The sequence below is a fragment of the Selaginella moellendorffii genome, unplaced genomic scaffold (genome assembly GCF_000143415.4).
Source record: "Selaginella moellendorffii unplaced genomic scaffold, v1.0 SELMOscaffold_6, whole genome shotgun sequence".
Taxonomy (NCBI): Eukaryota; Viridiplantae; Streptophyta; class Lycopodiopsida; order Selaginellales; family Selaginellaceae; genus Selaginella; species Selaginella moellendorffii.
Window position 1 is genome coordinate 1,507,949 of NW_003314267.1, and position 12,233 is coordinate 1,520,181.

The window sequence follows — 12,233 nt, forward strand, 5'->3', positions numbered from 1 at the left end:
CAGAGTGAGCTCCTTGCTACGTCTATTGGACGATCTCGGCCCAGCTCCTGGCGAAGGTGCGTGACCTGCCGCCCGGAACGCCGATCGGGTTACAACTTCACATAGGTTCACCTCAACACAAATTTTCATGACCCAGCAGTATGTTAAGCATCGAACATCTTTGCTCATTTTCCAACATCCAACACCAACATCCACAAAATGCAAATTGAATATCTAAGGCTTGATCACGAAGACCACATCTTCAGATATCTACATTGCACTAACACTCTTCTTCAACCACTTTCAAGATCTAACATGAAGCCAAAACATTAATAAGAAAAATGACATATCAAGGTCTAAGGAAAATCCCTCATCACTCAAAATAACAATACTAGTTCCACTAACACAAGTTCTAGTGATGTTAATGCCTCAATTACACATCTTCTCCATCCAACAATCTACTCTAAGTGCTAATGGATTAATTGACAAGCTATAACAAATGAATGCTACAACTTTTTCCAACACCTTATAGGCAAACTTAAGGAAACAACGTACTAACTCAAGCTTAGCATAATGAATCACCATTGAGAACTTAGTCAAAGCTACTTAAATGCTACTATATAAAGTAGACTAGCTTCATTATCACCCACTTTGGGGTTGATCATCGTTTAACTAAGCAACTTCGTAAATACATTACTCACTATCATATGGATATGATAAAAAAATCACAATAACTTGATCATCAATCGAGCAACACTATGAGTAATGCCTATGTCACTACTACAAGGTTTATATGAGTATCAAGTGCTAACTCAATTTGATAAAATGCAACATAAATGCCACACCCCACTGATAAAGATTTACAACACTCAACACCATTAATTTTTGTTCACAACACAGACAAGCTCATGCCACTTTCTTTCTGACCAAACTCAAAATTAATCCAACACTAAGCTACTCAATGAGCAATAGCAAGGTTCCCTGGAAAAGATTAAGCATTGTAACCCAAGTCTTTCAATGGCAAGCCTAAACAAAATAATTTAGCGCTTCATCGCTATCCATCCCATGACTCACCATTTGTAAGATCATCACTTCCAATATGCATCAAAGTAGGGACTCTTGATTGCATGATGTGAATATGAGCAATGAGTTAACACCTCGTTGCAAATCATCTCTCCAAGAAGAGAAAATGATTTACGTGTTTGATCCTTTGTCCCTGATAATTTTCTTTTCAATCCCATCTTTGACTAAACCTTAAGCTTGTGTTTGCACTACATTCAGTCCAATCTAAGAAAAGTTTATGAGAGAGCATGGCAATGATTACTTAAACCAATGGACTAATCTCTATAATCTTGATTGGTTCACTTATAATCATGCCTAAGAAGGATCCACTAGTGCCGTGCTAAACAGCTATAGACTAGCCTATTTGCCACTCATAGCAAACCCAAGGGAGGTTTACTTTCACCTGGGGTACAAGGAACAACTCATGGAACCATTAATGGGCTAACATTAATTCTGCCAACTCAAAGCATAACCTTGAGTTGCTAATGTGCCACACTCCCAAGCCCAAGTGCAAACTTGTGCTAATATGCCTCACTCAGTCCATCTTATGAGCCCAAGAGCAAGCTCACATAATACAGTACAAAAAAGTAACCAAAATCCATACCCAAGGAATAAATAAGAAGCTTTTGCACCCAAACATGTAGCCACTCGGATCATCATTTTTATCTCTACGTATGCAACAAGATTAGTGGCCCAATTTCATTGGATAGTACTTGCTGAGACTCACTCTTTGATACCAAATGTAGCACACGTGGTTTTTACCCTTTATCCTATGGTGATTTACTATAGGATAACCATGAAGCGGAACCTAACCCACCATGTGCCACATGACATATGCCACATATCCAAAGGACAATGGTGTGGAACCCAAGTTTCAGGGCTTGGGGCCATAAACGAAGGAACGGTGCCAAACTCCTAAGCATAGAGCCAAGGAGCAATGGCATTGGGACACGGAATAATTCCTGAGTATAAAGCCTAAGGAGCAAAGGGACAAGAGCATAGAACGGCTTGGAATAGTCCTAGAGCATTCAGCATCTTAATGCCAAAATGAGCACGCAAAACGGAGTTAAATGGAGTTAAACGGAGTTTAGCACTATTTCAGCATACCGATAACCTAATGCGAGGATATGGGTACTCCACCAACTAATATGGTATGGAACTTGGGCTTAGACCTAAGCCGGACGTAGAACAAGGAGAGACACGCAAGCAGGAGCTAAACTATGCCTCAGGTTAGTCAACCATGCCTGACCTACCCACTATCCCTACTATACATTTGGAACCCCCCCACACACTTTGGGCTTTCACCCCAAGCCTCCCTTAGTATCAAGACTTAGTCTTTGAGACAAACTTGAAATTTACTAAATATGGAATGTTTCTATATTGCGAATTTAGACATGGGACGAACACTATTGTGTTCAAGACAATCTCTACATTTTGTAGATATGCCAAATGAGTAAATTTAGACACTTTCCATAAATAGCATTTAGGATTGGAATGAGACTAACACAAAGGGCATGATAGCAAGGGTGTTTAGCAGACACGGTAAATTATTATTCAATGATATTAAGAGACCAAGCTTAATATTGCGGGGGTTCCCAACACTAGCAAGTGTAAGTTAACATCATGAGTTTCTCATCACCGTATCAAGTTTTCTTGACTAAATGACAATTTAGGATTTCCTTCCTTAGTGCCCTTCCGGTCCAAGTGCACATGTGCTAACCAATTTCTCAACTAGCTTAGGTGGAGACTGATAAAGGATCTAACAATGCCAACCTCTTGCCATCATAGCAGTAAGAAAAGAATGTCCATAAGGACTAGTTGACAAGTAACTTTCGATACTCAAAGTCACATTCGTGACAAATTGCTCAACTATAACCATATAGCATCAAGTAATTGCACTAACTGTTACTTCAAAGTAAAAAAAGGAGGAGGTTGTTACTTTGTCATAAAGATGAACAAAAAAGAAAAAGTAAAAGAGAAGAAATTAAAAAAGGTACAAAGAAAGTGAAATCTAAATGATGCAAAAACTAAATCTAAACCAAAAGCACAAATCCAAACATTTCTCATGGATAATCAAAGATGCCCCTCACATCCATCAATGTGAGTGCATGGAATATAGAACTGCAATATAAATATGAAATATATAAATTAGAAATATTAATTTATATACAGGAGTAAATGGTCCAGACTGAAACCAATCCAACAGCTATCAAAATCCCACTATGCTAATATTAACATATGACATTGTAGTTGTACACTTGGACTTTACAGTGTGAAATTTATATTAAAAGTTAATTTTTAAACTTTTAAAATATTTGATCTCTTCAACATTTTTAATTAGTATAAGGAGTAATAATTTAATGGCAAAATATATATTTAAAAAATATAATGCCATAAAAGCTTAGGCTTGACATTTTTATGATTGTATAAGTTAGTTAAACTTGAAATATTCTTAGAAAAATACTAAGATCCTCCTATAAGTACTATAATTATTGCTACACTTTAAATTCCTTATTCATAAAAACTAAAACCATCTTGTTTTGTTTATAAACAATTGTTCTTGATAGGTTTATGTATCCATTTAATTTATAATAACAGCAAAGAGAAAAATATAGTAATTTCATCCTATCCACAAATTTATGCTTAAATATGTAATCATTTAACTTTAGAACATTATGGTTTTCAAAATCTTCCAGATATCTATTTTTATTTATTTAATTGTTTTAAATAAGCCAACTGAGGATTCAATGTTTATATTGATGACCTTTTAGCTCATGGATATATAGATTTCTATATATATATAAGTGGAAATACACTTGAGAAGAGGAAATCTTTCTGATATATAATTATTTTTTGCATGTAATCTAATGGTTTACACTCACCATATAACTATAGCTCAAAACTTGTGATTTTTCATGAATATAATAAAAATTGTAACTAAATAATCTATTATTCTTTTATATCCTAACTCCTTTAGCAGAGTTAGGATCCCAGCTAGTAGATAGAACTAAATAAGTTAAATATATTTTTTAAGGTATATTCTAGAATATTTGAGTTTGTAAAACATTCTCCAAAAATCATATTATATAAAATGAAATTATTTGTAAATAGTAAGTGACTTGAAAAATGATCTATAAAATAGAAGGAAAGAGCTTATAAATAAAAGTGCACTCTTTTTTTACAATCAGTTAAAATTTTTGGGTTACATGTCTTTAGATTTTTGATACCACATTTAACCTAATACTACTTAACGGTTTTGGGTTTGACTCTATTAGTTGAATTGATATTTAATAGTCCAATTTAAAGTCCAAATTTAGATAGCATGCTTACAGCACTCTAAATCTGAAAAAACACATATTAAATGCTCTAAATTTGAAATAACACATACTCCATGCTTGCTTAACAAGTTTCAAGGGGGTATTTAGAACCATGCATTACATTTAGCTTTGAGCACTAATGAGGATGTTACTTGAAAATTAGAGCTATAGTAGTATAATTTGGAGTGGCTAAAGAATTCACATAGCCTCATTATAGTAATAAGCCCACCAAACGTTCTCCTTGACTTGTTATAGTAGTAGGCTTGCCAAATGTTCTCCTTTGCGCTCATTTCTTGAAGCATATGATGTGGTGTGGGATCTGATAGGAACATTTTCTTTACTCACTAATATGCCACAACTAAATAGCCATGGAACATGTCTAAATCCACCACTAGGTTCTGCAAGAGATTTGCCACTCAATATGGCATTTTTTTCATGTCATATAACCTTTTTGGTCATGACATTAAAACCAATGCCAAAAATTATTCAGAAGAGTCAAAGAATATGAAACTTCCAGAACTTCAAAAAAGTACTAAACGACCGATGGCACTCACATCAGGGAGCCGTATCCCACACTGACACACAAATCTCCATGACTTCTATTGTCTTGCTTGACAAGGTTAATTGACTTGGTGAAGATGGAAATGGCGCAAGAACTGCTGGACGGACCGCTGCACGAGATCAAAGAAACCAGTAAGTATGATTTCCTCTTCAACACCCATCAGTGCCAGTACCTGCAAAGCCGATGCTCCGTGGTCGAAGAATACGTGCGGCTTTGGCAGAGCTGCTCTGAACTTGAGCCACTTCCCCTGGCCATGGAAGAGCTCCGTTGTATGCTAAGCAGAGCCTTGCAGCTTCTCAAGCAGTGCCAGCACGAGGAATGGCTGTACCATGCTGCAGTCCGGCTCACTGATTCCAGAGCCTTTGCGGAGATCTGCCTGAGTCTGAGTAGATTGACGGCCTTGGTCAATGCTCACATGATGCATTGTGCCACGGATATTGGGAGCCCGGATGTGCAGTACCTCATGGCCATGCCTTACAAGCGCAAGCACATAGAGAACCTGCGTTCAGCGATGGAGGACCTGAGTCCCTGCGCATCAAGAGATAGAAAGGAGCTCTTCATGAGAGCAAATTCCATCACAGAAACTGACAACAGGTATGTTCTGGCACAGTACCTTGTTAAAAAGCTGATGTCAAGCAGAGGAGGAGCCGTTGCCACCATTCAGGCCCTCGAACTGAAAACTTTGATAGGTGCGGGTGCATTTGGTTCTGTGTACAAAGCTGAATGGGTAGGGGCACCAGTTGCTGTGAAAGAGTTTAGAAGCGGTGATGCTTCAGTTGACAAGGAGGTGAACATCCTGAAAGAACTTATTTTAGAACCGCACCCGAGCGTGCTCCAGATGATAGGATCCTATCAGAAGGATGAGAAGGCTTACCTTGTCATGGAGCTGATGGAAAGGGACCTGACCAGTGTTATAAGGAAGGCTGAAGGCTCGCTGCAACTTTTAACTTCTGTAGACATTATGCTCCAGATCGCAAGCGGCATGAGCTACCTCCATCAAAGGAATGTGGTTCATCGAGACCTCAAGCCTTCGAATGTCCTCGTTAAGACATTAAAGAACCATGCCTGCATCACCTGTTTCGACGTGAGGTTAACAGACTTCGGAGTCTCAAAGTCGAACTTTATAAGCTTTGCACCGGACTTGTCTTACCAGAGGGGGACGATCCAATACATGGCTCCAGAGATGCTGAAGGGCCAGAAGTACTCCAGAGAGGTTGACGTATACAGCTTCGGAATTACTTGCTTCCAGATCTTGACTGGAACGCTGCCATTTCAGGACGATGGCAAGCAGCTGGTGGCAGATAAACTGGTCGAGACGATCGAAGATGGAAATAGGCCTGACCTTCCAACAGGCTGTCCACTGGAGCTGGTTGCTCTCCTCAACAGGTGCTGGAACAGGAATCCGAAAGATAGACCAACCTTCGAACATATATCCAGGATGCTGTGGTCGCTAAAAGAAAGGTTGCTTGGTGGCCACAACCTCGAATCCAGCTTCACAGGCAGTGAGATGTCCAGTTGCAACGCTGCGGAAGAGCTCACACTCGCTGCAGGAGATATGATCTGCCAGATTTCAGTTGCTGCTCCGTTCACAAATTTTCATCAGTGCTACTTCTTGCAGTCGCGGTGCAAGCAGATTTCCAGCTACCGCGAATTTCCGAATAAGCTGCACCTTCGTTCATGGTTTGCCGTTCAGATAAAGCTGGTGACTACCTTGAGAACTGCGTTGTCGCTGATAGAATCTTACAGTGAAGAGAGGTGGCTGCATACGGCGGTGCTGAAAGAGCATAACCCGAGGGCATTCAGAAAAGCTCTTGATGATATCAACAGATGTGAAACCACATTGAGAGCCATAAACCCTGGTAACCACAGCAATAACATAATGACGTTCCCTGCTGTTCCTGAGCAATATGTGGAAGATGATAAAAAGAGACTGGCAGAAAGCATTCAAGGCTTACTCGATGCATCGGACGGGGCGACAGTTAAGTTGGCAAAATATTTTGTTCAAAAGTCAGCTGCTGATTCGATTTTTCCGTGCATCAGTCCAGAGGAAATCGTACTGCTCGATTTGGTAGGAATGTCAAACCATGGGACGATGTTTAGAGGAAGATGGCTGGACGTACCTGTGATGGTGAAAGCCCTTGGAACAGGAAATGAAGCTGAAAAGCTCCTGAAGGAGCTTGACAAAGGGCACGCAGAACTTAGAAACAGGCCCCATCCAAATGTAACGCAAGTTATCGGCTACACAAGGCACGGGGAAGACTTGTTTGTGGTGACCGAGCAGGTCTCTGGAGGCCACTTCCGAGTGACAAAGTTCCCTCTTGTATTGACCATCGAGATCCTGCTTCAAGTTGCTCAAGGCGTGGCCTACTTGCACCAACATAACTGCGAGCTCTCGGACTTGAATACGCTGCTGGTGGAATTTGAGAAAGGCCACTTCGACGAATTCACCGGTGGCATCACTGTCAAAGTTTCAGCTCGATCCAACTTCAGAAAACAAGATGGACAAAATAGCTTGAGTACCTTGGCTGGAAGGCTGAAGTATCCGTTCCACTTCCCCCATGCACCAGCGGCGGACTTCAGGAAGACCGATGCGTACAACTTTGGTATAGCCTGCGCAGAAATGATCACCGGGCAAACCATCGGGGAAGAAATACTGCTCTCTGGAAACCTACCGCAAGTCTCTCACGATTGCACGGGAATCAAGGCTGTAATAGAGAAATGCCTGAGTTCGCAGCCTCCTGACTTCCATCAAATCGTGGAACTCCTGCAATCAGCTCAACTTAGAATGGAGTTTCCACCTACAAGCGACATAGACTACCGACGGATGCTTCTGGACTCCAGCGCTCAAATTGAACTCAAGCTCGACATAACGGGAGCCGCAGTAATTGGTGGCAAGCTCATTGCTGTTGGAATCGTAGAAAATGTGGGTAACAGGCTCTACCAGTGGATCCGTCAGCACAAAGATGGAACTATAGAGCGGTTGCGGCCATTTCTCGTGACGGAGTTGGACTCTGGGACACTGGAGTATGATCTAACAGCCGACGACTTCAACAAGGCGATCTCACTCACTTACGTGGATATGAACGAAAAGATCGAAGTTTCCGGCAGAGAAACCACGAACAGTCGATGGGTTTCCTATAGTGACACTATGAAGCGGGCGCTAAAGATGATATGGGGTGCTGGCGAGGCCAAGTTCAAGGTTTTGCAGCTAAGGGAAGAAGAAGGGAGCAAGAAGAGCTACCTGGTGATTAGAAGGCCGCATTGCATGCTGGAGTGGAAGCGCTACTACTTGAAAAGGATGGAGATCAAGATCGCGTTCACCTCCCCGGCGGCCGGCATCAAAATATCCAAGGAGAATCCACAAATTTGCCAGCTGATCGATAACGGCGGCGCGGAGGCCTGCAAGATCCGATTCAAGAATGCGTTTGAGAGAGATTTGGCAGTGCTTACCTTCCGGCATTTCTTGCACAGTGCCTGTGAGAAGGGGAAGTGCTCGCGACGATGATGACACCCAAAATGCTGTGAGTCAACGGCACATAGCTGAAACCATTGGTGATTTCTTAGTAACAATGAAGAACCCCATATTACATAAGGGAAAGGACTGCAAAGTTTAGAACTTGCAACCTTTAGTAACGCAGGTGGAAGGTGTAGTGTCACGAGCTTCTTAGTCTCAGGATGGGTAGTTCTAAAAATTATTTTCTTCATTATGGGCAGCAGAAGACCTGAAATGATGGATGCATCAGTTTGGACCTAGCAAATAAGTCTTCTTTGGTTTGAATGGGGTGAAGCAGAAATATTATAATTAGTTTCCTTTCTAAGGGTGGGAGTTACTCTTGACCACATTTTTAAGGGGCCTAGCAATGTGAGGTGGTGCAAATAACTTTTCTGAAGGAAGTGGAGGAGAAGAAAATTTAATTTTCCACTGAAGTTATTAAAGCTAAAAAGACAAGTGGTGGAACTTATAAGAATATTCTTGGAATTGAAGAATTATTATTGCAATTGGGAGTGAAACAAGTAATTTATGATGGCAAGGGGAGGTACATCAACTAAGAGGGGAGGTGTATCTAAAGTGGGCAACCTTTATGCAAGCTTGCAAAATATATAAAAATAAAACACATGTATACTAAAATTGTTGTAATACACATGGATGACTTGCAAAATAATATTTTGAACACAACTATTTTTTTATGTATAGGCATGCATTAGTGCCTACTATATATGCATAACAAAATCTAGATCAGTGCCATGTATATGATTTTTGACACTATATAAATTTTATATGTAAATTTTCACTCTATGTCAAATTTTTAATATATCAGTAGAGTTTAAATTTTGGGTTAAAGCATGTAGTGCACAAATTTTTCACCCTTTACTCTATATTGATTTACTATAAGATAATCATGGAGTGGAACCATAACTCTTGGATATGTGGCCAAGTGTAGCAAAGCAGAACTTGAGTGTTAAGGCTTTGAGTGACTGAATAAAGGGGCAAAATTAAATTCCCAAACATACAATCAATGAGTGAAGGAATTAGAGCATAGAATAATTCATGAATGTACAACCTAAGGAGCAAAAGGACAAGAGTACAGAGTGATATTGGAATAATTCTAAAATATTTAATATCTCAATAATAGGACCAACATGCAAAACAAAGCCAAATAGTGTCTAACATTATTTTAGTAAATTAATGGCCTACCATGAAAATATAAATACTCTACTAGTTAACATAGTATGGAACTTAGGCTTAAAACCAAGCTAGATATAAAACAAAAACAAATATATAAATAAGGCACTTAGGTTGGTCAATTATGCTCAACTTACCTACTATCTCTACTATACATTTGAAACCCCCTACATCTTCGCCCCCTATAAAGGAACACACACTTTGGGCTTTCACCCCAGTCCAAGAAGTTAATCTTTAGAACAATCATGAAAACTTATTAAATATAGAATGTATTAAATTGCAAATTTGGATGCAAAAACAACACCATTGTATTTAGGATAATTTCTACATTCTGTAAATATGCCTAACTAATAAATCTAAACACTTTCCATAAATAGTAAATAAGACTAAATAGGACCAATATATAAGACATAATAAAGAGGGTGTTTTGGAAGACATAATAAGTTATCATCTAACAAGTATTAAGGGACCAAACTCAATATCACTAGGGTTCCTAACACTAGCAAATGTAAACTAATGAATGAGTTTCTCTAACCAATTTAAATATGTTTGACTAATAACATTTAGGAATGGTGTCTTTATGCTCCTTTGGCCAAGTGCACACGTGAAAACTAATTTTTTAACTAATTCAGGAAAAAACTAATAAAATGTTTAGCAATATCAACCTTCTGTCATCATAGCAATAAAGAAAAAATATCTAAAAAACTCACCGACAGATAACTTTCAATATCTATAATCACATTTAAGACACTCTCCCCACCTTAGGGAAGATCGATGTCTTCATCAATGTATACTCTAGTTTAGAGCACCACCAAGGAAAAATGTTTATAATGTTCATATTTTATAAGAAATGCATCAATTTAAATGAGTTAAATAGCAACTTTATTGTAGTGCTAGTTTATTGCAACCTTCTACTTGTGTCATAGCTTAGATTCTAGCTTGAGAGAGCATAAAGAATATTTTATATCCTTAGAATATTCTCTCATCTTTGTATATAAGCCCATAAAAGGCTTGAAGATATTGTTCCAACCCATTTTCTCTTACATTGACATTTGGTTTTGCAAGTTTATGAGCATGTGTGTGAGGGGGTGGTTGGGGCTAAGAGATGTCTTAACAACCTCTTTGTTTAACATAAATGCACTACCATTTAGACACCTTTTAAACATTCATTTTTTCACAATATCCTTTGTGTCTTTTCCTTTTTTCTTGGCTAAATTTCTCTTTTCTTTGTGAGAAAGTGGCATTTGTGGGAGTGATAGTGATTTTGATTAAGGAAGTCTATGTTAGGATACTCCTTTATTTGGAGTTATCCCATTTGGATACTCTCTTTTCACACAAATTACATGACCTGGCATCATTGTTGCACATTGGATATTGTATGCCAGTTCACACTCATTCCCATCAAAGATGACAAATCAATCTTCCATACAGTGCTTAGGGTATGGGATATTTTCATGCTTTTGACATGAGTTAAATTATCAAATTGCTCTTTCCAAGGAGGAGGATTCATTGTTCACCACAAATACCTAGTTGGGGAGTTTGCCACCCATAGCTCTTCCTGTATAAATCCATATTCTACAGTAAGGCACCAACTTGCCATACTTCTCTAGCAATGGTGACATCTCTATCAAGACATATATCACTCACTTTGAGCAATATTGTGCATCGAATGGTATTGTTGAGGATAATCACAAGCTCTATAACCTGTTGTGATCGCTTGCTAACTGAGCAGTAGTATAGACATGGCTAATTACTCCACATTCAAAGCATAATTCCAAAGTCACTTTGATCAATAGTGATCAGCAAATTACTTACTCATGGACTTGTTTTCTTTTTAGCAAGGAGCACACAAATTTATACGAAAGTATGTGATGCAATTCAGGTCTTATTGGAAGGAGTGTGTCCAGTGTAAGGTCATTACAAATGAACCTCATGGCATCACTACATTCATCTTTAGCCTCAAGGGAATCTCCTAACAAGATGCTCAAGCGAGAGTTTTGAATGTGTTGTAAGGCATTTGCTGCAGTAAAGACTTTGGAACGGGATCTTTTCCAAGAGTTCAAGATTTCTAGGGTAGAGGAGGCTTTTCTCCCACCCTCAAACAAGAGCTTATGTGCTGCTATGGTCCATTCTTCTCCAGCCCCACACAGCAATGATAGAGTTCCCTCAGTAATTGAGAAGGCATTGTCGGAATTTGCGGGATATAAGGAGATCATTTAGCAGCAACAACAAATGCAAGAGAAGCTGCTTGAGGAGCTTAAAGCATACCTTTTACAGAAGGCAAAGAGACCAAGAAACCCTCCTTATTCCTAATACTGTTCGCATTGCAATGTTACAACACATAGCATGGAGAGATGTTGGAAGCTTCACTTAGAAATTTGGCCACCTTCTGTCTAGTGGGTTCAGCAATAGCCTCTAGTAGACAACACACCTCTTCCATTACCAACAAATAGATACCAGTAACAACTAGAGCAGAAAGTGATTGAAGACACCCCTTCATCGAGCTGCAGGAAGACACCTATGCACATCAACACAGTATACATTACAAAGGACAGTTATCAAGTGGTTGTTGTGATGAGAGGGCACAAGAAAGGTTCCCCTTCAGCCCCAGATATTGATGGTGAGTAGG

The 12,233-nt window shown here is 39.3% G+C and overlaps 1 protein-coding gene across 1 annotated transcript; it reads left to right on the top strand.

Annotated features, from left to right (window-relative positions):
- The first annotated feature begins 4,956 nt into the window (after nucleotides 1–4,956).
- Nucleotides 4,957–8,627, top strand: LOC112344816. Its single transcript, XM_024670209.1, has one exon. The coding sequence runs from the start codon at nucleotides 4,997–4,999 to the stop codon at nucleotides 8,423–8,425; it is 3,429 nt and encodes a 1,142-aa protein (XP_024525977.1). The 5' UTR covers nucleotides 4,957–4,996; the 3' UTR covers nucleotides 8,426–8,627.
- The last annotated feature ends 3,606 nt before the right edge of the window (nucleotides 8,628–12,233 follow it).